Source organism: Nycticebus coucang, chromosome 4 (assembly GCF_027406575.1).
Source record: "Nycticebus coucang isolate mNycCou1 chromosome 4, mNycCou1.pri, whole genome shotgun sequence".
In the NCBI taxonomy this organism is placed as follows: domain Eukaryota; kingdom Metazoa; phylum Chordata; class Mammalia; order Primates; family Lorisidae; genus Nycticebus; species Nycticebus coucang.
Genome location: NC_069783.1, coordinates 24975664 through 25000271, shown reverse-complemented (window position 1 = coordinate 25000271; position 24608 = coordinate 24975664). Strand labels below are relative to the sequence as shown.

General features: G+C 44.2%; 1 protein-coding gene and 1 non-coding gene across 2 annotated transcripts; one reads left to right on the top strand and one right to left on the bottom strand.

Annotated features, from left to right (window-relative positions):
• Positions 1 to 981: 981 nt before the first annotated feature.
• On the top strand, positions 982 to 1088 carry LOC128585090 (U6 spliceosomal RNA). The gene has a single exon (XR_008379838.1). It is a non-coding gene; the product is annotated as a U6 spliceosomal RNA (small nuclear RNA).
• A 14363-nt stretch (positions 1089 to 15451) lies between these two features.
• Positions 15452 to 21598, bottom strand: CENPA (centromere protein A). Its single transcript, XM_053588355.1, has 5 exons — positions 21362 to 21598; positions 18533 to 18642; positions 17989 to 18066; positions 17534 to 17686; positions 15452 to 16623 (listed from the first exon to the last, which is right to left on the bottom strand). The coding sequence occupies exons 1-4, from the start codon at positions 21450 to 21452 to the stop codon at positions 17552 to 17554; spliced, it is 414 nt and encodes a 137-aa protein (XP_053444330.1). The 5' UTR covers positions 21453 to 21598; the 3' UTR covers positions 15452 to 16623; positions 17534 to 17551.
• Between the last annotated feature and the right edge of the window lie 3010 nt (positions 21599 to 24608).

Here is a 24608-nt window from a genome sequence, read left to right as displayed (position 1 = left end):
CAAGGAGAGAGGCCTCAGAAAACATCAACCCTGCTGACAAGTTGACCTTGCACTTCCAGCTTCTAGAACTATGGGAAATAAATTTCTGTTGTTTGAGCCACCAAGTCTCTGGTACTTTGTTATGGCAGCCCTGACAAATGAATGCATCCTCATCTACTACCCCATCTCGCTGCAGCCACAAGAAGCCAAGGAATGTGTGACAATGTAAGTGGGCCCAGAGAATGTGTGTGGAGGACAAGTGGGGGGGGAGGGCGAGGAAGGGAAATGTCACCACAGCAGACTTGGGACAGCAACAGAGGTCTAGGTGAGGGCCTTTTCCCTCAGCACTGGTTGGCACCTTCCTCCTGCCAAGTTTATTGCCATGCTCAAACTTCCTAGGGTTTCTCCAAGGATGTTTATGTTTGCCTCCTTAAAGAAGTTCAGAATAGGCTCACTGACTGTAGTACAGTGGTTACAGCACCAGCCACATACACTGAGGCTGGAGGATTCAAAACCGGCCTGGGCCAGCTACATAACAACAACTGCAAAAAAAAAAAAAAAAAATAGCTGGGCGGCACCTATGGCTCAGTCAGTAGGGCGCCGACCCCATATACCGAGGGTGGCGGGTTCGAGCCTGGCCCCCACCAAACTGCAACCAAAAAATAGCCAGGCGTTGTGGCGGGCGCCTATAGTCCCAGCTACTCGGGAGGCTGAGGCAAGAGAATCGCCTTAAGCCCAAGAGTTGGAGGTTGCTGTGAGCTGTGTGAGGCCACGGCACTCTACCGAGGGCCATAAAGTGAGACTCTGTCTCTACAAAAAAGAAAAAAGAAAAAAAAACAAATAGCTGTGTACTATGATGGGCACTTGTAGTCCCAGCTACTTGGGAGGCTGAGGCAAGAGAATGACTTGAGCCCAAGAGTTTGGAGGTTGCTGTGAGCTGTGATGCCACAGCACTCTACCAAGGGCAACATAGTGAGACTCTGTCTCAAAAAAAAAAAAAAAGTGCTCGCTTCTGCAGCACATACACTAAAATTGGAATGATACAGAGAAGATTAGCAGGGCCCCTGTACAAGGATGACACGCAAATTCGTGAAGCGTTCCATATTCTTATGAAGAAAGCCTATGGGGTTCATGGAACTCTATCAACCAAACTATGCATGCGTTATGAGAGTTTTGAAAGAGGAGAGAGAAATGGGGGAAAAGCTTATTTAAAGAAATATTGACTGAAAACTTCTCAAATCTTAGGAGGGATATGGACATACAGGTTTATGAAGCTCAAAGGTTCCCAAATAGAATCAACTCAAGGATGATTATATAGAGAAACATTACAATCAAAATTAATGACAGAATTTTGGGAGCAGCAAGAGAAAAGTGATTTGTCATATACAAAGGAATCTAGTATAGAAGACTTTGAGTAGATTTCTCAGCAGAAGTCTTACCAGCCAAGAGGAAGTGTGATGATATTTTCAAACTGCTAAAAGCAAAAGAAAACTGCCAACCAGGAATGCTATACCTGGCAGATATGTCCTTCAAGAAATAAAGGTGAGACAAAGACTTTCTCAGACAAACAAAAGAGGGAATTGATCATCACCATACCTGCCTTATAAGAAATGCTAAAGGGATTTCTTCAAGTCGAAATGAAATAATGTTAGTAACATGAAAGCATATAAAAGTATAAAACTCACTGGTAAAGGTAACTATATAGTCAACTTCAGAACACTATGATTCTATAATAGTGGTGCATAATTCTTTTTAATTTTAATTAAATCGTAACTATATATATATCTATGAAAAACAATGTGATGATTTGATATACAATGTGGAATGCTTAAATCAAACTGACTAACATAGCCATCACCTCACTTGCTTATTTTTTGTGGTAAGGCATTTAAAAATCTGCTCTTAGTTATTTTGGAATATACTCTTGCATTGTGCACATTGGGTGAGATTCCACCCAATGTCCTCTCTCCTCCCACTAATCATCCTCCCCTCTTCCTCTCACACCTCACCCTTGCCCTTTGCTAGACTATATTTGTGTTTTATCATTTGCATGAGTGTATAAGTGTTTATATATTGGTTTCATTATAGTATTGAGTACATTGGATATTTTCTTCCCATTCCTGAGATACATTACTAAGAGGAATGTATTCCAACTTCATCCACATAAACATATAAGATATAAAGTCTCCATCTTTTTTATGGCTAAATAGTATTATGGTATACAAATACCACAATTTGTTAATCCATTCATGGGTTGATGAACATTTGGGTTGCTTCCATGACTTGGAAATTATGAATTGGGCTGCAATAAACATTCTGGTGCAAATGTCAAAAAGAAAAAAGTTCAGAATATCCAATCATATTTATGGGGGCAAGACATGATTGCAAGAGGGACTTTACCTAACAATTGCAATCAGTGTTCATCATTGAATAATTTTATTAATACTATAGGAATAAGCTCCTTGTAATTAAATCCATAATAAAACTAGAAAAAAAAAGCTGGAAAAAAAAAAAAGAATATCCAATCATACAATGTTAAGCAAAGAAAGTAAGTTGCTGACCACTAAAGAGAGTTTAATTCCATTTCAGCCCAGGCTTGGGATGGTCTTCCTTCACAAACATACCTATGGGTTAGATGTGCTTTTGAGACAGGAGACTGTGTCTGTCCTGAGCCCTGCAAGCTTTTGTTTAGGGGAAGGGGTGCCTTAAAGATGCTGGCTCAGAAAGAAAAATAAAATAAATACAATAAAACAAAAACAAAAAGACGCTGGCTCAGAACCATGGAGTCACAGGGATTTACTTCCTGGATTTCCTGGACCCCCCCTAGGGTGGAAAGTTATGTCCCTTATCCTGTTATCACAAGAAAGCGAATGGTAAGCACTACTTGTCCGTGTCAAGCCCTCGGGTCCCAGCCTGTTCACTGAAGCTGATTTTTCATGGGAGTTCTCAGCCAGAGCCAGTCTGTCCCAGACTCCCTCCCCAAGTCTGACCAGCTGAAAGTGATGACTTTAAGGGGACCCTGAATTTCTCAGAACCCAAACAGTTTAGTAAAGGCTCTCTTTAGCTTGTACTCAGATCCCACCGAGCTATCCACAGGTGAGGTCAGATAGTCTCCTGCAAGCTCAGGCACCTGAGGAGGGGGCATAGTCACCTCTCAGGGGTGTCTGAGTTGAGTCACTGTAGGAGCAGCACTGGGAACTGCAATCTTGGTGGGGTCCCATACCCCAGAGGATAGTCAGGTTGTTTTTAGTTTTGTTCTCTCTCTCTCTCTCTCTTTTTTTTTTTTTTAAAGAGTTAAGACTTGGTGGCTGTAGCACAGTGGTTACGGCACCAGCCACATACACCAAGGCTGGTGGGTTCGAATCCAGCCCGGGCCAGCAAAATAACGACAACTGCAATAAAAAATAGCTGGGCACCTGTAGTCCCAGCTACTTGGGAGGCTGAGTCAAGAGAATTACTTAAGCCCAAGAGTTGGAGGTTGCTGTGAACTGTGATGCCATGGCACTCTACCGAGGGTGACACAGTGTGACTCTGTCTCAAAAAAAAGTACCAAATACATTAAAATGTTTTGTTTTTTTTAAGTTAGAAACTACTCCCCCAAATTCCATCCCCAAACTTCATAGTTTATGTTTCCATTTTATTCTAATTCTTTTTCTTACTGACACTGCATTTTGTATCCTGTTTTCATATTACTACCTCATCTTTTTTAGCAGCTCTACAATATCCCCTCTGATTAATTACTTACATAGCTCAGTAGGTGGAACCAAGACCAGACACTGATGGGTTGGACAGCTCCTCGGAGGCAGGGTCTCATTTTCTGCTAACATGGCTTCAGGATGAGGAGTCTCTCTTCTGTGAATGAACATTGTAGACATTCCTCTGTCACACTGGTGACAGGTTGGTGAATATTTTGGTTTACATTTGGATACATTCTAAGGAGCAAGATTCTCAGCCTGCCCCTTTAGTGAGCCCAGACTCTGGGCTCTGAACATGGTCTCTCCTCCAGTTCTGGTCAGGTCAGTGACCTTTTTTTTTTTTTTTTTCTCAACAAGAATCAGTCAAGAGTATTTCTCTCCTTCTTCCATGCTATGATCCAAAATCCTCTCTGTATGGCTTTTTGTAATGTATATCTTGCTTGACCACGGCAGCAAGAAGTAGGTTTTGTCAACACTCATCCAGTACCCTTTTGGTTACTTTGGGCTCTAGATATTCTGATTATTATTTTTAGAGACAGAGTCTCGCCCTGTTGCCCAGGCTGGAGTGAAGTGGCTATTCACAGGTGCAGTCAGAGCGCACTGCAGCCTCAAACTCGTGGCCTCAAGGGATCCTCCCACCTTAACTACCCTGTCGCTGGGACTCCAGGCACATGTCACTACTCCTGATTCTAGATATTCTGATTTTGGAATAAGCCTGCCTAATTCAAACCTCCGGACTAAGAAAGGTTTCCAGAGGCTGACAGATGCCCAAAGGTATAGTATCTCAAATCCTCTACGCTAATAGGATAGTGCAGATTCTAGCCCAAACTCATTCATCCGTTTGTTCAATCAGTGTTTACTCTAAGCTTGGAACCGGGCTAGGATTGGGAATACAGAGACAAGAGGGGCAGAGACTCTGTCCTCCAGGAACTCTGAGTTCAGCAGGTCTTCCCATTAGCTAGCTCTGTGACTGGAGGAGGCCCTCACCTCTCTCTGGGACTCAGTTTCCTCATCTTTAATAAAGAGGCTGTGCAGGAGCCTCTTAAGTCTGATTATTAAGGTTCTAAAATTCTGCATTCATACTCCGGTTTCTCTTCAGTTCATATAAATCTCTTTGCCTTTACCAATGCTTCATCTCACGCCTTTTGACTCTCCAGTGCATGGTTGTTATTTAGGTCTTTCAGTGAGTAGAGTGGCAAATATAGTCCCTTTGCCACATTTCTGTCTTAGGACTGTGAGAGTGGAGTGATGCTAGGGGGCCCCTGGTCATTACCTCACAGCTGCAGACAGCTGGCAACTGGTGCTTGTCCAGTGGAGTCACAACCAGGCCTGACTGTCCACAGTGGCCCACACCTGCACCTGAGCCAGGCTCCCTCCCCACAGCTCCTTTGGGGCAGTGCGCCCTCTGCTGGCTGGAGGCTCAGATTCTGGCTCAGAATCATGGGTGATTTTTATCATACATACCTGTCAAGTGGCCCAGAATGTAAAACTTGTGGGATGTTTTTCTTTGGGGATCAATACTGTGTCAGAACCTAGGGTTCTTACTGGGTCTGAGTCCCTGCAGTTGCCATGCCTGTCCATGGCCTCTGTTTGCAATGGCCACTGCCAGCTGATTTTGAGAGATGTGGGAGCCCTATAAGCTCTCCTAATTTGTAGTATCAGGGGAACCAAGACCAAACACACTGATGGGTTTGACAGCTGCTCAGAGGCAGGGTCTCATTTTCTGCTAACGTGGCTTCAGGATGAGGAGTCTCTCTTCTGTGAACATTGTAGACATTCCTCTGTCACATCCTTGTCTCCCTGAACCAAAGTGATGCTTTTCCATGTCTGACTCCCTAAAGCTGGTTAGGCACTGTTTGATGGTACAGAATGTGTCTTTGTGATGTGTAAGTCCTCATAGTAGGCTTTCTTTTTTTTTTTTTTTTTTTGTAGAGACAGAGTCTCACTTTATGGCCCTCGGTAGAGTGCCGTGGCCTCACACAGCTCACAGCAACCTCCAACTCCTGGGCTTAAGCGATTCTCTTGCCTCAGCCTCCCGAGTAGCTGGGACTACAGGCGCCCGCCACAACGCCCGGCTATTTTTTGGTTGCAGTTTGGCCGGGGCCGGGTTTGAACCCGTCACCCTCGGTATATGGGGCCGGCGCCTTACCGACTGAGCCACAGGCGCCGCCCCATAGTAGGCTTTTTAAGTGCCAAATAAACCTCAGGGACACTGAAAACTTTGTTGAGAACAGTGCCTGCTCTGTGCCTGTGATGTATTTTCTGGTCCCCATTTAGTGGCTCCCACATGTATCTGGCAGCAGTGGAACATAAGGGATGAGAATCTCCATGTGCAGCGGGATTCAAAAGACCAGGAAATGTCCCCAGGACTGAACTGAGGCAAAGTGAGGAACCTGGCCTGCATATCCTATTCAGAAGGAAAACTCAAGGGCCTTTGAGGATCGCCAGTTCCTTCCACAAACATCTAATGAACACTTCATAATCTGTAACAGAAAGATGCAGATCGGAGCCAGGATGCCTTCCTGTAGACAATTCCTGTCCACTAGAGATTTCAGGCTGCCTTTGAACAAGGCTACCTAAGCTAGCCATGCCCTTTGAACCTAACCCTGGAAATGAAAGTATTGGGTAAGTTTGGCAGTAACACTGCGTTTAGAATTAGAACCAAGTTTCCTGATTTCCTGACCAGGGTCTGGTACACTGAGAGCCCCATCCCTGGGGCATCTCCTATGCCAGGAGTGGGGAGGTGAAGGGGGCCTTCCCTTTCTCTTCTGGGAGACAAAGGAGAAAGGGGGTCTCCAAATGTGCCACCATAGCTTTGACAAAGACTTTGACCCAGAATATTCTGTTGTCTCCTGGCATCTTCTGATGCTTCCCCTGGCTGACCCCATTGCCATGGAAACAGAAGGGGAAGATCATTTCTCACTCTGCTCAGCAATTCATCTCCTGGAAGGCAGTATAGAAAGCAAAGGAGAGGGTTATCTCAGAAGGATTGACAAAATCCTTGTTTTTCAACTTTGAATCAGTATGATGTATCTCTGTAACTTCATGTAGAAAGAAATATAAAAATAAAATTCCTGCTGCTTCCATTGAGTTATATTTATCAAAAAAGCATGCTCATGTTGGCTATCAGTACAGCCTTACAGCTTCCTTTTCTATACTTTTTCCTCTTCATTTAACATGAATATCTCTTTTTTATTCTATTCTTTTTTTTTTCTTTGAGACAGAATCTCACTCTGTGCCCTGGGTAGAGTGCCATGGTGTCATCATACTCATGGCAACCTCAAACTCTTGGGCTCAAACAATCCCCTTGCTTCAGCCTCCCGAGTAGCAGAGATGACAGGTATCCACCATAACGCTTGGTTAGTTTTTCTTTTTTTTTTTTTTTTTTTTGTGGTTTTTGGCCAGGGCTGGGTTTGAACCCACCACCTCTGGCATATGGGACTGGCGCCCTACTCCTTGAGCTGCCCTAGTTTTTCTATTTTTAGTAGAGATGGGATCTTATCTGCCTTGGCCTTCCAGAGTGCTGGGATTACAGGCATAAGCCACTGCGCCTGGCTATAACATGAATATTTCACTTACGTTTTTTTGTATGAGCAGTTACATACTTGTGATCTTTTTGAGTTTTATTATGAAAATATTAAATAAATCATCATGTTTAAATGTAATGGGTAAAAATGTATGTAAATGTTCAATAACTTGTCACGAAGAAAGACGTTCCCTTTTCACCACACCTCCTAATAATGGTTTGTATTTTAGCAAGTCCCCTAGTTCTCCTCCGTGGACATTCAGGTATCAGTGGTGTTGCCTTGGTCACAGCAATCCCTTTTGGTCCCTGAATTTTATCCTGTTCCATTGAGGATGAGGTGTTCTGTGGCAGTTGATTTGCCCTGCACCTCCCCAGGACCAGGCTTGGCACTCACCTATGGGCACGTGATGCCCAGCAGAGGAAGGTGAAAATGCCATCTGGGTCAAGGTTGCAGGAAGATTTGCAAGGTTGAGCCGGTCTTGAATGGAGAGAAAGTGGGGAGAACCTTTGGGCCAAGAATAAAGGAGAGGCTGTAATGACCTGGGTGTGGCCTTCCATGCACATGTGGCTGCTCTTGACTACGGGTCTCATGGCCTCTGGTCCTTTTCTGCTTTCTCTTTGTGGACGCTTGGCCTGGATCATTCTTGAAATGAACCCTAGGCAGCCATCCTAGAGAGTGATGCTCCTGACTACCTACTGGTGTCAGATGTGCCTATCCTTGGGGGCAGCCTGTTAGATAGAGGAGAGAAAGTTTGAGACAGGTACTGAGGGTCACAGCTGCCAAGAGCCCTCACCAGCCAGAGCAGCAATTCAGCTATGATGCCCAGATTTCTTTTCCCAAACAATATATGCCAGGGAATCTTGAAAAATCAAGTGTTTTGAGTGGGTATTCCAATTCTGGAAGCAAAATGTCCTTCTTTGGCAGCAGAAACCGAAAATAGGTCTGAGTGGATGTCAACACCATTTAAAGTTGAAGCCCCACCCTCTCTTGTTTCCAGTAAAAGTACACCTGTATCTCTTTTTAGTTTGCAGAACACTCACACGTTTTAATTCCTAAGTCAACTCTGCAAAGTAAGGTAGTATTCCTTATTTTGAAAATAAATAGGCACACTTAAGAATAAGACTTTGACTATAAATCCTATGTTCCTTTCAATATATTTCCTTCCTGCCCCATAACCTGCTTTAAGAAGGACACTGATGAGTCAAATGAGGGCCTGTAGAGAGAGACCCTGAACCCTGTGATAAGGAAGACAAGCACAGAAAGTGAGATTAGCCTGTGGAAGGCATGAAAGTTATTAGAATCAAAATGGAGTTGCTTGTATTAAAAACAAAAACAAAAAACACCCAACAAACAGCAGAAAAAAACATGAAGGGAAGGTTCTTAGGCATAAATGCTTAATCACAAAAACTATCACAAAAGACTCTGCAAAAGACACAACCTTGCACACAAAAATATTTCTTTGAGGATATCAGTCCATCAACTGCCTGTCCCACCTCTGACTGGTGCCACCCTAGTAGCCGAGGATAATTTTCTCAAAACAATCACATGATCCTCCTTTTCCCTTTAAAAACCTTTGTCTTGCTGGGCACAGTGGTTCAGGCCTATAATCCTAGCACTCTGGGAGGCTGAGACAGGTGGATTGCTTGAGCTCACAGGTTCAAGGCCAGCCTAAGCAAAAGGAAGGCCCCATATCTACTAAAAATAGAAAAACTGAGGCAAGAGGATCACTTGAGTCCAAGAGTTGGAGGTTGCTGTGAGCTAGGACACCACAGCACTTGACCTAGGGTGACAGCTTGAGACTGCCTCAAAAAAAAAAAAAAAAAAGAAAAAACAAAAGACCTTTGTCTTCCTGCTTGGCGCCTGTAGCTAAGCAGCTAGGGCATCAGCCATATACACGGGAGCTGGCTGGTTCAAATACAGCCTGGGCCTGCCAAACAATGACAACTACAACCAAAAATAGCTGGGCATTGTGGCGGGTGCCTGTGGTCCCAGCTACTTGGGAGGCTGAGGCAAGAGAATTGTTTAAGCCCAAAGAGTTTGAGGTTGCTGTGAACTGTGACACCATGGTACTCTACCAAGGGTGACATAATGAGACTCTGTCTCAAAAAAAAAAAAAAACAACAAAAAACCCTTTGTCTTCCGAAACATGCCCATTGTTTTCTCTGGCACATGTATTCCCATTGTAATGTCCTATTTCTGAATAAATAGCATTTTCTTCTAGAGAGCCTCTCTGGTTATATAGGCTAACAGAGGGAAGACTTAGTGGGGACTTAATTACTCTCTTCAGTTATGTGGGAGAGAAATTGTTTTTAGGTGTCTCAGAGGCAAAATTAATGAGCTGAAGATAAAGAAGGGCAAAACTGGGAAACACAAAAAAAACATACAGCTTCTTGAAACTTAATTCCTTGGATAAATAGTGAGTCTCCCATCATTGAAGGTATTCAAATAAAGGTTGGATGTTACAGAAGAGATTCAAATATTTGCCAAAGGGTTGGGTTAGATGACTTTAAAGACACTTTTGGGGCGAGGCCTGTGGCTCAAGGAGTAGGGCGCCGGTCCCATATGCCGGAAGTGGTGGGTTCAAACCCAGCCCCGGCCAAAAAAAAAAAGACACTTTTGACCCTGAAATTCTATAATGAATTCAAGATAGACACAAACTATGGGCAATGAGGACAGATGAGGAACCCTGGGAAGTCCTTTTAGCTCAAAACAATGGTCCATGAAGCATTTCAGACCTATTGCTTTAGATCTAAAATCATCCTACAATGGGCCCTTTTCCTTCCCCACTTGTAGGCTGCTTCTCAAACTGCCTACGGCTGGACAAGACTCAGGTTTCCTCCTCTACTTTCCTCCCCAGAAAACTCCACTTCCTTGAGAATGGATAGAAATTCAACTTTGCCTCCCAGGACCACACCCACGCAAGGAGTTAGCCTCACCAAGGGTTCTGGTGACCAAGAACAACTAAAACCAGCTGGTCCCACAGCTGACGCCAAATGCTAGACACCAAGGGTGCCACCCTAGCCAAAGATTCCATGGCTCTCAGGGATGGATGAGCAAAGACTTTATAGAAAAGTGATCAATAAAGTTGAAGCACAGAAGGCATGTTAGTCCCTGTAGTGTTTAATGGGTGCTGGTTGGGGCTGAGGAAAGGACAGATACTCAGGGAGAGAAACAAGGGTGGTTTGGGGCCAAGGTAAATGCAGTCTAGACAAAACTGCTTCTCTAAACAGAATGTAGAGACATGGACTTGAAGATTTGTAAATCAAGATCGCAGAAAAGAAAGGATTAAAAAAAATCTTTTTTAGGGCGGCGCCTGTGGCTCAGTGAGTAGGGCACCGGCCCCATATGCCGAGGGTGGCAGGTTCAAACCCCGCCCCGGCCAAACTGCAACAAAAAAATAGCCAGGCGTTGTGGCGGGCGCCTGTAGTCACAGCTGCTTGGGAGGCCTAGGCAAGAGAATCGCATAAGCCCAAGAGTTGGAGGTTGCTGTGAGCCGTGTGACGCCACAGCACTCTACTGGAGGGCAGTAAAGTGAGACTCTGTCTCTACAAAAAAAAAAAAAAAAAAAAACTTTTTTAAAGAATGTTTTTTTTTAATTTGGTAATGACATTGCTTCGTTTTGATATTGCTCAGAATATAGGGATTCCCACTCCTCTTTATTTTTTTAAGACAGAGTCTCAAGCTGTCACCCTGGGCAGAGTGCTGTGGTGTCACAGCTCACAGCAACCTCAAACTCTTGGGCTTAAGCGATTCTCTTGCCTCAACCTCCCAAGTAGCCGGGACTACAGGCACCCGCCACAACACCCAGCTATTTTTTGGTTGTAGTTGTCATTGTTGTTTTGAGGGGCTCAGGCTGGATTCAAACCCACCAGCTCCATTGTATGTGGTTGGCACCCTAGGGCTTGAGCTACAGGCGTCGAGCTGATATTTATTTAGAGACAGTCTCACTCTGTCCCCTCAGTAGAGTGCGGTAGCATCATAGCTCACAGCAACTTCCAGCTCTTGGGCTTAGGCGATTCTCTTGCCTCAGCCTCCCAAGTAGCTGGGACTACAGGTGCCCACCACAATGACCAGCTATTTTTTTTGTTGTTGCAGTTTGGCTGGGACTGGGTTTGAATGTGCCACCCTCGATATATGGGGCTGGCGCCCTACTTACTGAGCCACAGGTGCTACCCCGGTATTTGTTTTTTGAGACAGTCTCATCGCCCTGGGTAGAGTGCTATGGAATCATAGCTCATGGCAACCTCAAACTCTTGGGCTGCCTCAGCTTCCCAAGTAGCTGGGACTACAGGTGCCTTCCACAACACCTGGCTATTTTTTTTGTTGCTGTTGTCACTGTCGTTCAGCAGGCATGGGCCAGGTTCGAACCCGCTTGCCTTGGTATATGCGGCTGGTGCCCTAACCACTGAGCAACAGGCACTAAGCAAGAAAAGGAAGGAATTTAAATTAATCCTAGAAACAATGAGGAATCTGCTTCTCCTCTTTGGGTGTCATGTGGGGTAGCAATATTGGCCCAGTGCCAGGAGGGGAGGGGAGAAATTCTCAATCAATATGCTTTCACTGTGCCTTCCAGAAGTTGACTGTCTGGGAGCTCCAAACCTATATTGTATAAATGTCTGCATCTGTGAGCATCAGATGCTAAAAGAGCATTCATTATAAACTGAAAAGCTGTATCAATGTAAAGTGTTATTATTCACTCACCCAAAGTGGAGGGATGTCCTGCAGGACGGAGAGTTAAGACAATTGAAGCAATAATTTTATAAAGATGTGACAAATGGACTTTGCCAAATTTGCAATATACTCATGGAGAATACTAATATGAAGTTACAGGCAATATAATTCTAGAATGGGAGTTCATGACCACCTATGAGTGGTGGACTTGATCTCATAAAAGTCAAGGCTCTTTTCAGAAAACTACACAAAATACATATATATGGAATTACATAGAATTTATTTATAAATATTATAGGATACAAGTGTAATTTTGTTACATTCATAGACTGCATAATGGTAAAGTTAGAAATTTTAGGGTATCTGTCACCCCAAAAATGTACATCTTACTCATTGTTTCTCATTGGCTGGGCAGTGGCTCACGTCTATAATCCCAGCAGTCTGGGAGGCCGAGGCAGGTAGATTGCTTGAACTCAGGAGTTTGAGACCAGCTTGAGCAAGAGTATAATCCAGTCTCTAACCAAAAATAAACTAGCCAGGCATAGTAGTGCATGTCTGTAATCCCAGCTACTCAGGAGGCTGAGGCAAGAGGACTGCTTGAGTCCAAGAGTTTGAGATTGCAGTGAGCATACTCTATCTAGGCTGACAGAGTGAGGAAGAAAAAGTAATTTTCCATCAACCACCCCCTCCCACCTCCTCACCTGTCTCTGTTGTCCATCATTCCACTCTATGTTCGTGCCTGTGTATAAAGGAGAACATGCACTATTTGCCTGTGTCTGATTTGTTTCATTTAAAATAATAGGCTCCAATTGCTGCAAAAGACATTTCATCCTTTTTTTTAATAGCTGAATAGTTTTTAATTCTGTATGTATACCATATTTTCTTTATCCAGTCATCCACTGACAGACATTTAGGTTGATTCCATATCTCTGCTATTGTGAATAGTGCTGAGATACACATATGGGTGCGTGTTATTTTTTTTTTAGATGTAGGGTCTTGCTGTCACCCAGGCTGGAGCGCAGTGGCACAATCACAGCTCACTGTATCCTTGAACTCCTGGGCTTAAATGATCCTCCTGCTCCAGCCTCCTGAGTACCTAGGACTATAGGTATGCACCACCACAAACAGCTAATTTAAAAAAAAAATTTTTTTTTTAGTGGTGGGTCCTGCTACGCTGCTCAGGCTGCTCTCAAATTCTTGGCTTCAGCCTCCCAGACTGTTGGGATTATAGGCGTAAACCACTGCACCTAGCGTGAGTGCAGGTATATTTTTGATGTTCCTTTTACTTTTGGTAGATATCCAGTAGTTGAATGGCTGGATGAAATGGTAGCTATATTTTTTGTTCTTTGAGAAATCTCCATATTTATTTCCATAGAAATTGTATAGCATTTTTTTTTTTTTTGCTCTGTTGCCCACTTCATTGCAGTGAAAGTCATCACAACTCACTGCGACCTCAAACTCCTGGGCTCAAGCAATCCTCTTGTATCTGCCTCCTTAAGTGTTGGGTTTACAGGTATGAGCCACTGTGCCTGGCCCCCTCTTCCACTTTGGATGGCCACTGTAATTACATTGGGTCTACCCAAATAATCCACAATAATCTGTTTTAATGTCATTTTATGAGCACCCTTCATTCCCTTGTGCCATGTAACATAGGCAGGCTTTGGGATCCTGTGACTATGTTAAGTGTGACACTAACAAAAGCAGCAGAGTGAAGAGAGAGACCAAATCTTTATGACATTGGTGGAGTCTTTGGATTCAACTCTGGTTAAACCAGAAACACCTGGATTCTTCAGTTACATGAGCTTTTTCCTCTTAAGTCAGCATGAGTTGGGTTCCTCAAACTTGCAACTAAGTGTCTTAATTGTTACATATGACGGCATGTTATATTTGATACTGAATACATTTAAACTATTTTTGTTTTATTTTAGTCAGTAATGATGAGTATAAGAAAAGCAAGAAACACATCAAAATTTCAATTTCCAGCAATGGTAGACTATTTGGACTATCCTCCTGCTGAAGAAAACTGAAAATGTTGGACAAATATATATATATTTATTTTTTCTTAAAAGCATTATTAGCTTAAAATTGCTAATAAGATAGCAATTACTATTAGTAATTAATGATCTAAGATCAAGGAAAGGATAGAAATCTAGAGATGGGTTTAACAGCAGATTAGCCTCAATACCCACGAGGGTGTTTTCCCTTCTTGAAAAGGTAGCTGAAAAATGGGCTATGCTTTTGGCAGCCTTGTACACATAAAGTTAGGGAGACAACAGCTGGGTTACAGGCTCTCCAAGGTAAGCACTGTAAGCTGATCATGGAAGGCTGATTGTTCTTTGGTGGAAGGTAAATGAGAAGCAATTTAGACCTTAGCACAGGTTGCATCTTGGCTTTGAATCGTCTGGGTGACTCAGAAAATCTCAAGCCTTGAAATTGAATTAAGGTGGTTCTGAATGTTTACTACCTCCAGTAAACAAAAGCCTTTTTAGAGGACGCTAACATTCTAGGCCTGAAATTATTTCCTCATAGAAGTGAGAGGCATACTATCTAATGTAATCAAGCACCAGAGAGAAGAGATCTGAGCGAAAATCAATAGAAACAAACCTACAGGCTGGGCCTGGTGGTTCATGCCTATACACCTAGCACTCTGGGAGGCTGAGGCAGGTGGATTGCTTGAACTCAGGAATTCTGAAACCAGCCTGTCATGAATAAGACCTTGTCTCTACTAAAAATAGAAAAATTAGGCTTGGCACCCATGGCTCAAGCCGCTAAGGCACCAGCCACATACACCTGAGCTGGCGGGTTTGAATCCAGCCAGGGCCACCAAACAACGATGGCCGCAACCAAAAAATAGCCAGGCTTGTGGCGAGTGCTTGTAGTTCCAGCTACTTGGGAGGTGGAAGCAAGAGAATCGCTTGAGCCCAGGAGTTGGAGGTTGCTGTGAGCTGTGACGCCACAGCATTCTACCCAGGGGGACAGCTTAAGGTTGTCTCAAAAAAAAAAAAAAATTAGCTGGGCATGCTAACTGGGCCCAGCTACTCAGAAGGCTGAGGCAAAAGGATTGCTTGAGCCCAACCAAGAGTTTGAGATTGCTGTGAGCTATTTATTTATTTAGAGACAGAGTCTTGGCCAGGTGCTGTGGCTCATGCCTGTAATCTTAGCACTTTGACAGCACTCTGTCTCAAAAAAAAAAAAAAAAAAACATAGAGACAGAATCTCATTTTTGTTGCCCTGGAAGAAGACTATCATCCTTGAATTAATGCCACTCTGACAAGAACATTAAATATATTTGTGGATAGGGCAGTGCCTGTGGCTCAGTGAGTAGGGCGCCGGCCCCATATACCTAGGGTGGAGGGTTCGAAACCTGGCCTTGGCCAAACTGCAACAAAAAAATAGCCGGACGTTGTGGCAGGCACCTGTAGTCCCAGCTACTTGGGAGGCTGAGGCAAGAGAACTGCTTAAGCCCAAGAGCCGGAGGTTGCTGTGAGCTATGACGCCGCAGTGCTCTACCAAGGGCAACAAAGTGAGACTCTGTCTCTAAAAAATATATTGTATATATATATATATATATATATATTTGTGCATAGACAAGCTTTATTTGAATGCCTGCATAAATATAAGTTGATGTCAAACAAGAAGAGGTTTTCCAAAGGCTTAAAATTTATTAAATAGAACTTGGTTGTTCCCTCCAATTTGTATTTGAACTCAGCTGATTGTCAAATCATTATTAGTAGTCTGCCCTCAGTAATGACTTTTACCACACATAGATCTCAAATCTTTGGGTGGTACGTCCCATTTCTCTGGAAATCTCTTAAATTGCTTACATCACAAGGGCAAGGTTTTTGTTTGCTCTTACACTATTCCATCAGAGGCAAAACCATATCTCTCAATTCTCTTGTTTAAATTATGGGTATTTGAAAACAGTGTACAAAGGAAGAACTTAATGTTAGCATATAGAAAATACAGTATAATCTTTGCTATTGCAGAAACTTAGTTTAAAATTTTTTCATTAAAAAATTTTTATTTTTATTCTAAAAGAGGCTATAAAATACCTGTAAAAACATCGAAAAATCTCCTTAAAACCCTAGACTGGTAATCTATGACTTACAAATGAGAATGTTTGATTTTACATTTAGAATATACTTAGACTTTCTCAATAATTTTAATAGAAATTTACTAGAAGAAATGAGAACATCAAACCTTAAAGATATTCTATTTAACCCAAATTTAAGCTTTTGAAAGCTACACATTTCTTGATAAGCACAGCTCATCAAGGAACTTGATGCTGCCACTAATGATGAGGCTGACCTGCAGGGCAGAGATGTATATATCTATACCTGCTGGGCCCTTCTACACAACTGATCAAAGTGGTCTTCTCTTATTTTTTCCTTTATGTTCATAATAAAAGTACAAATGGTAAAAGATGTAAATTGCACAGAAGGATCTAAAACAACAAGTAAATTTTCTTTTCTCCCATAACATAGCAAATCTGATATCATCAAAATCCTTAAATAGTAACATGTTGTAAGTCAACCTTGGAGTCTCTTTATCTGAAAATAATTTCCAGTCCTCTGGAACTGTATTGATCATCTTATATATTACCTCTGTTACAGAGGAAAGTCACGTAGTCTTCTCCTTCTTTTAAAAAAAAAAAAAAAAAAAAAGAATTTAAAAAGATAGCCAAGCCCAGGCAGCATCTCAGACTCCATTGGATCTAGTTGTGGCTCCAGAGAGAATCCCTTGCATCACCCCTGAAATGTAGGAAGCACATTTACTAACAAAGCATTTTCAAAAGTAAGAAAATATTCTTTTAATCAAAATGGAGAAGTTTAACTCTGTGAGAAATTTGGGTTATCTGGTTATTACTTAATAGAAAAATATCTTTATCTAATATTGTAAAAAAAGGCCTGAGTGATATAGTCACAAGCAGTCAAGTTAAAGCTAGGTCAACCTTTGGCGGTGCCTACAGCTCAGTGAGTACAGTGCCAGCCCCATATACTGAGAGTGGCAGGTTCTAACCCGGTCCTGGCCAAACTTCAATAAATAAATAGCCGGGCATTGTGGCAGGTGCCTGTAGTCCTAGCTACTTGGCAGGTTGAGGCAAGAAAATCGCCTAAACCCAAGAGTTGGAGGTTGCTGTGAGCTGTGATGCCACAGCTCTCTACCAAGGGCGATAAAGTGAGACTACGTCTCAAAAAAAAAAAAAAAAGCTAGGTCAACCTTTACTAGAGAACAAAGTAAAGGTGAGGTGGCAAGGGACCAAAGATGGAGAAAAGACATTTCCTCAGAGAAATTCCAACTCCAATCAGGAGAAGCTGGTTGTTTTTTGTTTATTTTTTTTTTGAGATAGAGTCTCACTATGTCACCCTCAGTAGAGTGCCATGGCGTCACAGTTCACAACAACTTCAGACTCTTGGGCTCAAGCGATTCTCTTGCTTCAGCATCTTGAGTAGCTGGAACTACAGATGCCTGCCCTATACCCTGCTATTTTTTTTGTTACAGTTGTCATTGTTGTTTAGCTGGCCTGGGCTAGGTTCGAACCTGCCAGCCTCGGTGTATGTGGCCAGTGCCGTAACCACCGTGCTATGGGAGCCAAGCAGAGAAGCTGGTCGTTTTTCCCCCAAAGGGCACTCACTCCCTGAGTGAGCAGGAAAGACTTACAGAAACGCTGGCTGTAGCTCAGCCAAGCCCTTCCTGAATGCCTCGGATCCTTCTTGCCAGTTGTACATCCTTTGGGAAAAGAGTAACTCGGCCAGCATGTAAGGTGAGAAGATAAGCATCTTCAAAGAGATGAACTAGAAATGCTTCTGCTGCCTGAAGACAGAGGGGGAAAAAAACACACAGGAAGGAGAATGGGCTAATTTTTCTTAGAGAACTGCTAAACCTAATCTCTGAGGGTTTAAAGGACTGTAGGAAAGACTGTTTAAAGAACAAGACTGAACTTGGCCTAAGAATTCTGTTACCACCACACAGAATACAACCCCTCCAGTGTTACCTTATTGCTCTTTCCTAGGAGGCCAGGTTCAGCACATGACACTCCAGTGAGCCATGTAGAATTCAAGATTGCCTCCTTCCACACTCAGCCCTCACCCAATTATGCCTTGACCTCTTCTTACCTCTTGTAGGGCCAACAGAGCCTGGGCTTGCCAATTGAAGTCCACACCACGAGTGAATTTACTACATATTTCTCTTGTCTGTGAAGGAGTGGGGATGGGAGGAGAGAAATAGAAGAGATTCAGGAGAAGATGGGCCTTCTCCATGACCAATGATTCCTCATTTCCATTATTTCTTTCTGGTCCTTAATCTTAGGACCTACACAGGAGTAGGTGTTGACTCCTGGGGGCGTAGGAATTGGCCTATCTCTTATTGGTGGTAGAGAGATGAGAAGGCAATCTCCCAGGGTAGGAAAAAGGATCAGAGGGTGCATAAAGGAAAGGGTTTCTATTTTTATAGTCAAATACAGTTTCAAAAGGAGAAATTAATTCCACAAAGAATTATAGAGTGACCTTAGAGGTCTCATGTTTTCAGAAGATGAAGTCTCCTAGTAGGTTAGAGAAGAAGTCCCTTAAACATTTAGGTAAGAGACAGCAGGGTCCCCAATGCCTGGGAAATTTAAAGGAGCGCGACATGGGAATTGGTGGGATGTGCCCTGGAGCTCACCAGGCGGCTGAAGGGGGTTTTCCTTAACAAGAGGTTTGTGCTCTTCTGAAGTTTTCGGATCTCCTTTAACCACAAAGGTCTCCTCTGACCATGTTGACGGGAGGAAGTGCCTGAGCAAAAGATTTGGGTCATAAAAGGGAAGTGAGTGGAAAATGGGTGGTGCCTCCTAGCTTGATGGAGAGATGCCAACTATCAAACCACTAGTCTAGCGGTTAGACTATCTGCATAACTACACTCCACAGAGCAAGGATTTTTGTTTATTTTATTTACTGTTACCTTCAGCAACTCAAAATTAGTAGATAGGTGTTAAATAAATGAATGAATGATCCTTTAAGGTTTATTTTATTTATTTATTTTTGAGACAGAGTCTCACTTTGTCACCCTTGGTAGAGTGCTGTGACATCACAGCTCACAGCAATCTCCAACTCTTGGGCTTAAGCGATTCTCTTGCCTCAGCCTTCCAAGTAGCTGGGACTACAGGTGCCTGCCACAGCGCCTGGCTATTTTTTGGTTGTAGTTGTTGTTTAGGCCCAGGCTGGATTCAAACCCGTCAGCTCCAGTGTATGTGGCTGGCACCCTAGCTGCTGAGTTACAAGTGCAGAGCCTAATGTTTACTTTAAATGCTAATTCTTCTGTGAATTTTCCCAAATACTGATTCCTTTGAAAGAGATAGGTCCCCTCCCTCCTCTGGGCCCCACAGTACTTTGTGCATCTTATTTCTTTCCATCTAGACTGAAAACTCAGTTATTCTGTTTTTAGGGTTTTTAGGTTGTTGTTCCTTTGTTTTTATACAGCTAAAAGGAATCTAGAGATTATCCAGTATAATTCCCTTGTCTTGATTACCCTGAGGTCCAGAGAGGTGAAGAAAGGTGGATGGAGCACAGGAGTGACCTAATTCAGTGCCAGGCCAGGCACTTGGGCTGTGGAATCAGAGACTTTGGATCAAATCCTGGTTCCCATAACAAAAAAGAAAAAAATATTAAAAACGTTCCCAAAGTAGAAATAAAAAAAGCCAAATTCTCTAAAGAGTAATTAAAAACATCTGATATGAAAAAAATTCTAATCAACCCTTGTGCTGAAGAGAAAACTTAATTGCAATTTAAGTTGACTATTTAAAAATGAATAACAGGGCTGGGTGCCTTGGCTCATGCCTGTAATTCTAGCACTCTGGGAGGCCAAGGCGGGTGGATTGCTTGAGTTCGAGACCAGCCTGAGCAAAAAACAAGCCCTGTCTCTACTAAAAACAGAAAAACTGAGGCAAGAGGATCACTTGAGCCCGAGTTGGAGGTTGCTGTGAGCTATGACGCCACAACACTCTACCCAGGGTGACAGCTTGAGACTGTCTCAAAAAAAAAAAAAAAAAGTCATAAGGTGAAAGATAAAGCAAGCTCATCAGACAAGGTCAGTAGGACTGCCAAGAAGAGTCAAGTGCCCTTAGAGATAAAACTTTTCAACTAACCAGGAGTATAAGGATCCTTCTATGATGGAAAGCAACAGCAAATATCACACTTAGTATTCCCACTAAAATTACAAACAGGAAAAAAATGGCCACAATGCTGCTCTTAATTGAGTCTCGGGGCCTCATTAATACCATACAACAGGAAATAAAATGTGTAAAAATTAAAGATTCAAAAGTCATTATTTGCAGATGATGTAATACACATGTCTACCTTAAAGTCCCAATTGAAAAAGGAGAATTCATGCTTGGTGCCTGTAGCTCAGCGGCTAAGGCGCCAGCCACATACACGGGAGTTGATGGGTTTGAACTCAGCCTGGGCCTACCAACCAACAATGACAACTACAACCAAAAAATAGCCAGGCCCTGTGGCGATGCCTGTAGTCCCAGCGACTTGAGAGGCTGAGGCAAGAGAATTGCTTAAGTCCAAGAGTTGGAGGATGCTGTGAGCTGTGATGCCATGGCACTCTACCCAGGGTGACATAGTGAGTCTCTGTCTCAAAAAAAAAAAAAAAGAAAGAAAGAAAGAAAAAAGAATTCAGCAACTTGGCTGGACGCAAAGGTTAAATACTTAGGTCTTGGAAAAGAAAACAATCCCATCCACAACAGCAACATCTAAAAATTACCTACAATATGCTTTTTTCATCTTGCTGTTAGCTACGTAGCGAGACAGAAGACAAGTAAAGCAGCAGTTGCCACCATGCACCACACAGGCACCTGCCACCTCCTGCCCTTGGGTCTCCCATCCACCAGCCCACAATCCAGACAGGGAAGACCTCAGATCCTGTCCCTTTCCAGGGACACAACCTCTGGAAAAGAACAAGGTGAACAGTGACCACAGGGCCTTTGTCCAAGGTTCGATAAATCCACTGACTGAAGGAAAAAAAAAAACCTAAAAGACACTGCTAAGAGTAGGACTGTTGTAATCGTCACACAAACCAGGCAATACTTTTGGAATTAAAAAAAAACACAAAACGGATATTTAAAAATCCTGTGTACAAGAACAAGTTATGTGACTTTGCCGGTCTGAGTCTGGGTTCTCATCTACTGTAAATGGGCACGAGATAAAGTTGAGATAACGCATGACAATAGTTTCACACGATGCCCAGTTAGGGTAAGTGCTGGGTAAACGTTAGCACCGCGGTAACAGAAGGAAACGGTGCTGGGAGCCAGCTCGCCTGGGCCGGCCCTTCGCCCTTTCGGAACTGCCAGCTCCAGTCCCGCGCTAGGCTCGGCACCTGGCTGTGCCCCGAGCAGATGCCGAGGCAGAACCGCTTTGTCCCCAAGCAGAGGAGGGTCACGGGGTGGGGGCGGGCCGTGCTCCCGAGGCAGGCGCCCAGGAGGGGCGGAGGAGCTCGGGTCGTAGCGCTTACCTAGGGAAGGGCGCCGCCGCGAGGGGCCGGGGCTCGGGCTGGCGGTGCGTCTCGTCGGGGCCTCGGGTTTGCGTCTCCGGCGCGGGCCCATGGCGGGCCGCGGAGGGTGCCGGCGACCAGCCCCACCGCTCTGAGTGCTCGGACTTCCAGGTCCGGGGACGAGAGACCGGCGTCTGGGGGAAGCCCGAAGGGCACCGGTCCGCGAGCCGCGGAGGAGTCGGCGGCCGGCTAACTTCCGCGCCCCCTCGCGTTCAAATCACGCGCTCCGTCTACTGCTCCGCCGGCATTTTTTAAATCCCGAATCCAGAGCCTCCCAGTGGCTGACTCTAGAACGCCTCTGGCGTAGAGCGACTGCCGGAAAAACCAATGACAGGCCGGGCCGGGAGACCAAAAGGCGGCGGTGATAGGAGGACAGCGGGATTTACAGTAGAATCAGCCAGTGGGCACTTGAAGAAGTGAAGGGGGCGGGAACTTCTCGCAACCAGGGTTTGTCCGGGAAGGTGCGGAACTTGCACCGGGGTTTCAGGTGCCCTCTGGCTAAAAAAGGAAAGACAAATTCTGAACGTGGATGGTGCGTTTTTGTGGGACATGTTTCTGTAGACAAATCGTTTTCCTCAAATATTTTATGTTTTTCCCTGTCAACACTGAAATAGCTTTTAAAGATGAGGAAACAGACCCACAGGGAACGTGACAATCCCTTGTCGCCCCTATGATCTGCTCTGGAACAACCCGCAAATATGACTCAGAAGCCGGTTAACTTCATGAACTTTACTAACGCTTGGGGTCGTGGAGTGAGGATGAGGTCCAGGAAGGGTCAGCCTCGACACTGGCGATGGAATCGTCCCAGGGAAATGCGCTCCCCTCTTTGCTGGGCATAATAAAAGCTAAGGCCGTGTCCCTGTGCGTAGAATAAAGGCAATTCTAATTTTCTACATTTTTCTTTCTTGCATTTTATAAACGTCCCACAGCAAACGTACTGTAATCAGGAAAAATGTTAATTATAAGGCCGGATGCGATGGCTCACGCCTGTAATCCTAACATGACCAGTGGATTGCCTGAGCTCAGGAGTTAAAGACCGGCCGAAGCAAGAGTGAGACTCCATCTCAAAAAATTAAGCAGGCGTGGCTCGGCGCCCGTACTCAGTGGTTAGGGCGCCGCCACATACAGGGGAGCTGTGGGTTTGAACCTGGTCCGGGCCTGCTAAACAGTGACAACTGCAACAAAAAAATAGCTGGGCGTTGTGGCGGGTGCCTGTAGTCCCAGCTACGGGGGAGGGTGAGGCAAGAGAATTGCTTGAGTCCAAGAGTTGGAGGTTGCTGTGAGCTGTGACGCTACAGCACTCTACCAAGGGCGACAAAGTGAGACACTATCTCTAAAAAAAAAAATAGTTAATTATAAAATCAATGAATTCATGGAACCCTGTGCATTGCTGGGATTGTGGGATTTATTTCTTTTTTATTAATTAGTTTTTTTGGGTTTGTTTTTTTTCTTGGCGACAGTCTCACTGTATCACCCTTGATAAGAGTGCCATGGCGCCACAGCTCACAGCAACCTCAAACTCTTGGGCTTAAGCGATTCTCTTGCCTCAGCTTCCCTAGGGGTGCCTGCCACAACGCCCGGCTATTTTTTGTTGCAGTTGTCTTTGTTGTTTAACTGGCCAGGCCAGGTTCAAACCCACCAGCTTCATGGCCAGTGCAGTAACAACTGTGCTATGGGTGCTGAGCCTTAATTTTTTTTTTTTTTTTTGAGACAGTCTTACTTTGTTGCCATCAGTAAAGTGCAGTGGCATCACAGCAATCTCAAATGGCTCAAAGGATCCTCTTGCCCCAGCCTCCTAGTAGTTGGGACTACGGGCACCCACCACAACACAGGGCTATTTTTTTTTTTTTTGTAGTTTTTGGCCAGAGCTGGGTTTGAACCCACCACCTCCAGCATATGGGGCTGGCACCTACTCCTCTGAGCCACAGGCACCGCCCACACAGGGCTATTTTTTAAGAGACATAGTTTCGCTCTAGCTCTGGCTGGTCTTGAACTCCCGAGATCAAGCAATCTACCCACCTCAGCCTCCCAGAGTGCTAGGATTACGGGTGTGAGCCACCAGCCTGGCCCTCTCTTTCCCTCCCTTTCTTTCTAAGAGGATAAAACAAAGTTTGCATTTTCTTTTTTTGTAGGTCGTGAATAGTTTGAACCTATTTATTTCCAATATTTTTTGCCTTGCAGCAGCTCAGTATTCGAACTTGGGAATCCCTTGTTGCTACACAGATTGCTGAATTTTCATAATATAACCCTTTCCTCTTTAATGCAAAGTATCCTAAAAGGACAAAGTTTGTATTTTTATATCTTAATCTTGGTCTAGAGAAATTCTTTTCTTGTCCCGTATGGAGCATCTGTTGAGCTTTCCACCCTAGTAGACCTGAGTATGACGGGACAGGTATAATACTTAGAAAACTCTGTGAAGGAGCCAGAGCCATCAGCAGCCATTGGGAAATAAATCTTATCAGCAGAGAGAGTCAACTTATTTGATCAAAACAAAGACACACATACGTATGTCAGTCATCCTTCCCAGGAAAAGGGAGCACAAGGGTTTGCAACCGGAGTAATCTGTGCTGTTTATCATGACAGGTGACAAGAGTGCTTCCTGTGAGTCCCAGCTTAGTGAGCAGTGGCGTCCTGGAACAGATTATGATTTTGGCCTCAGGAGTGGAATTATAACAAACACCCAACCGAGCCACAAGCCAGGGGAAGTTTGGGCAGCAAGGTTGCAATGTGAGGCTGTGATGGCTTTTCAGCTGGCTAGTCAAAATGTCCTTGGGGTGCACAGCTTTTCTGTCCCTATCTTCCCTATCCACTTTTCCATACAGAAACTTTCCTAATGGAAGACTCTTATTTTACTTATTTATTTGTTTATTTTTTTGAGACGGAGTCTCACTCTGTTGCCCCAGGTTAGAGTGCCTTGGCGTCATGGCTTATAGCAAGCTCAAACTCTTAGGCTTAAGACTCAGTGGTTCGGGCGGCGCCTGTGGCTCAGTGAGCAGGGCGCCGGCCCCATATATCGAGGGTGGCGGGTTCAAACCCGGCCCCGGCCAAACTGCAACAAAAAAATAGCCGGGTGTTGTGGCGGGCGCCTGTAGTCCCAGCTACTCGGGAGGCTGAGGCAGGAGAATCGCCTAGGCCCAGGAGTTGGAGGTTGCTGTGGGCTGTGTGATGCCACGGCACTCTACCGAGGGCGCTAAAGTGAAACTCTGTC

Bases quoted from the DNA above. Each gene is read 5' to 3' on its own strand.
- CENPA (XM_053588355.1), bottom strand. From the start codon at position 21,452: ATGGGCCCGCGCCGGAGACGCAAACCCGAGGCCCCGACGAGACGCACC. The intron at 18,643-21,361 runs GTAAGCGCTACG...TCTTTTGCTCAG, and splicing joins GCGGCGGCGCCCTTCCCTAG to GCACTTCCTCCCGTCAACAT. The intron at 18,067-18,532 runs GTGAGCTCCAGG...ACTCCTTCACAG, and splicing joins AAACCCCCTTCAGCCGCCTG to ACAAGAGAAATATGTAGTAA.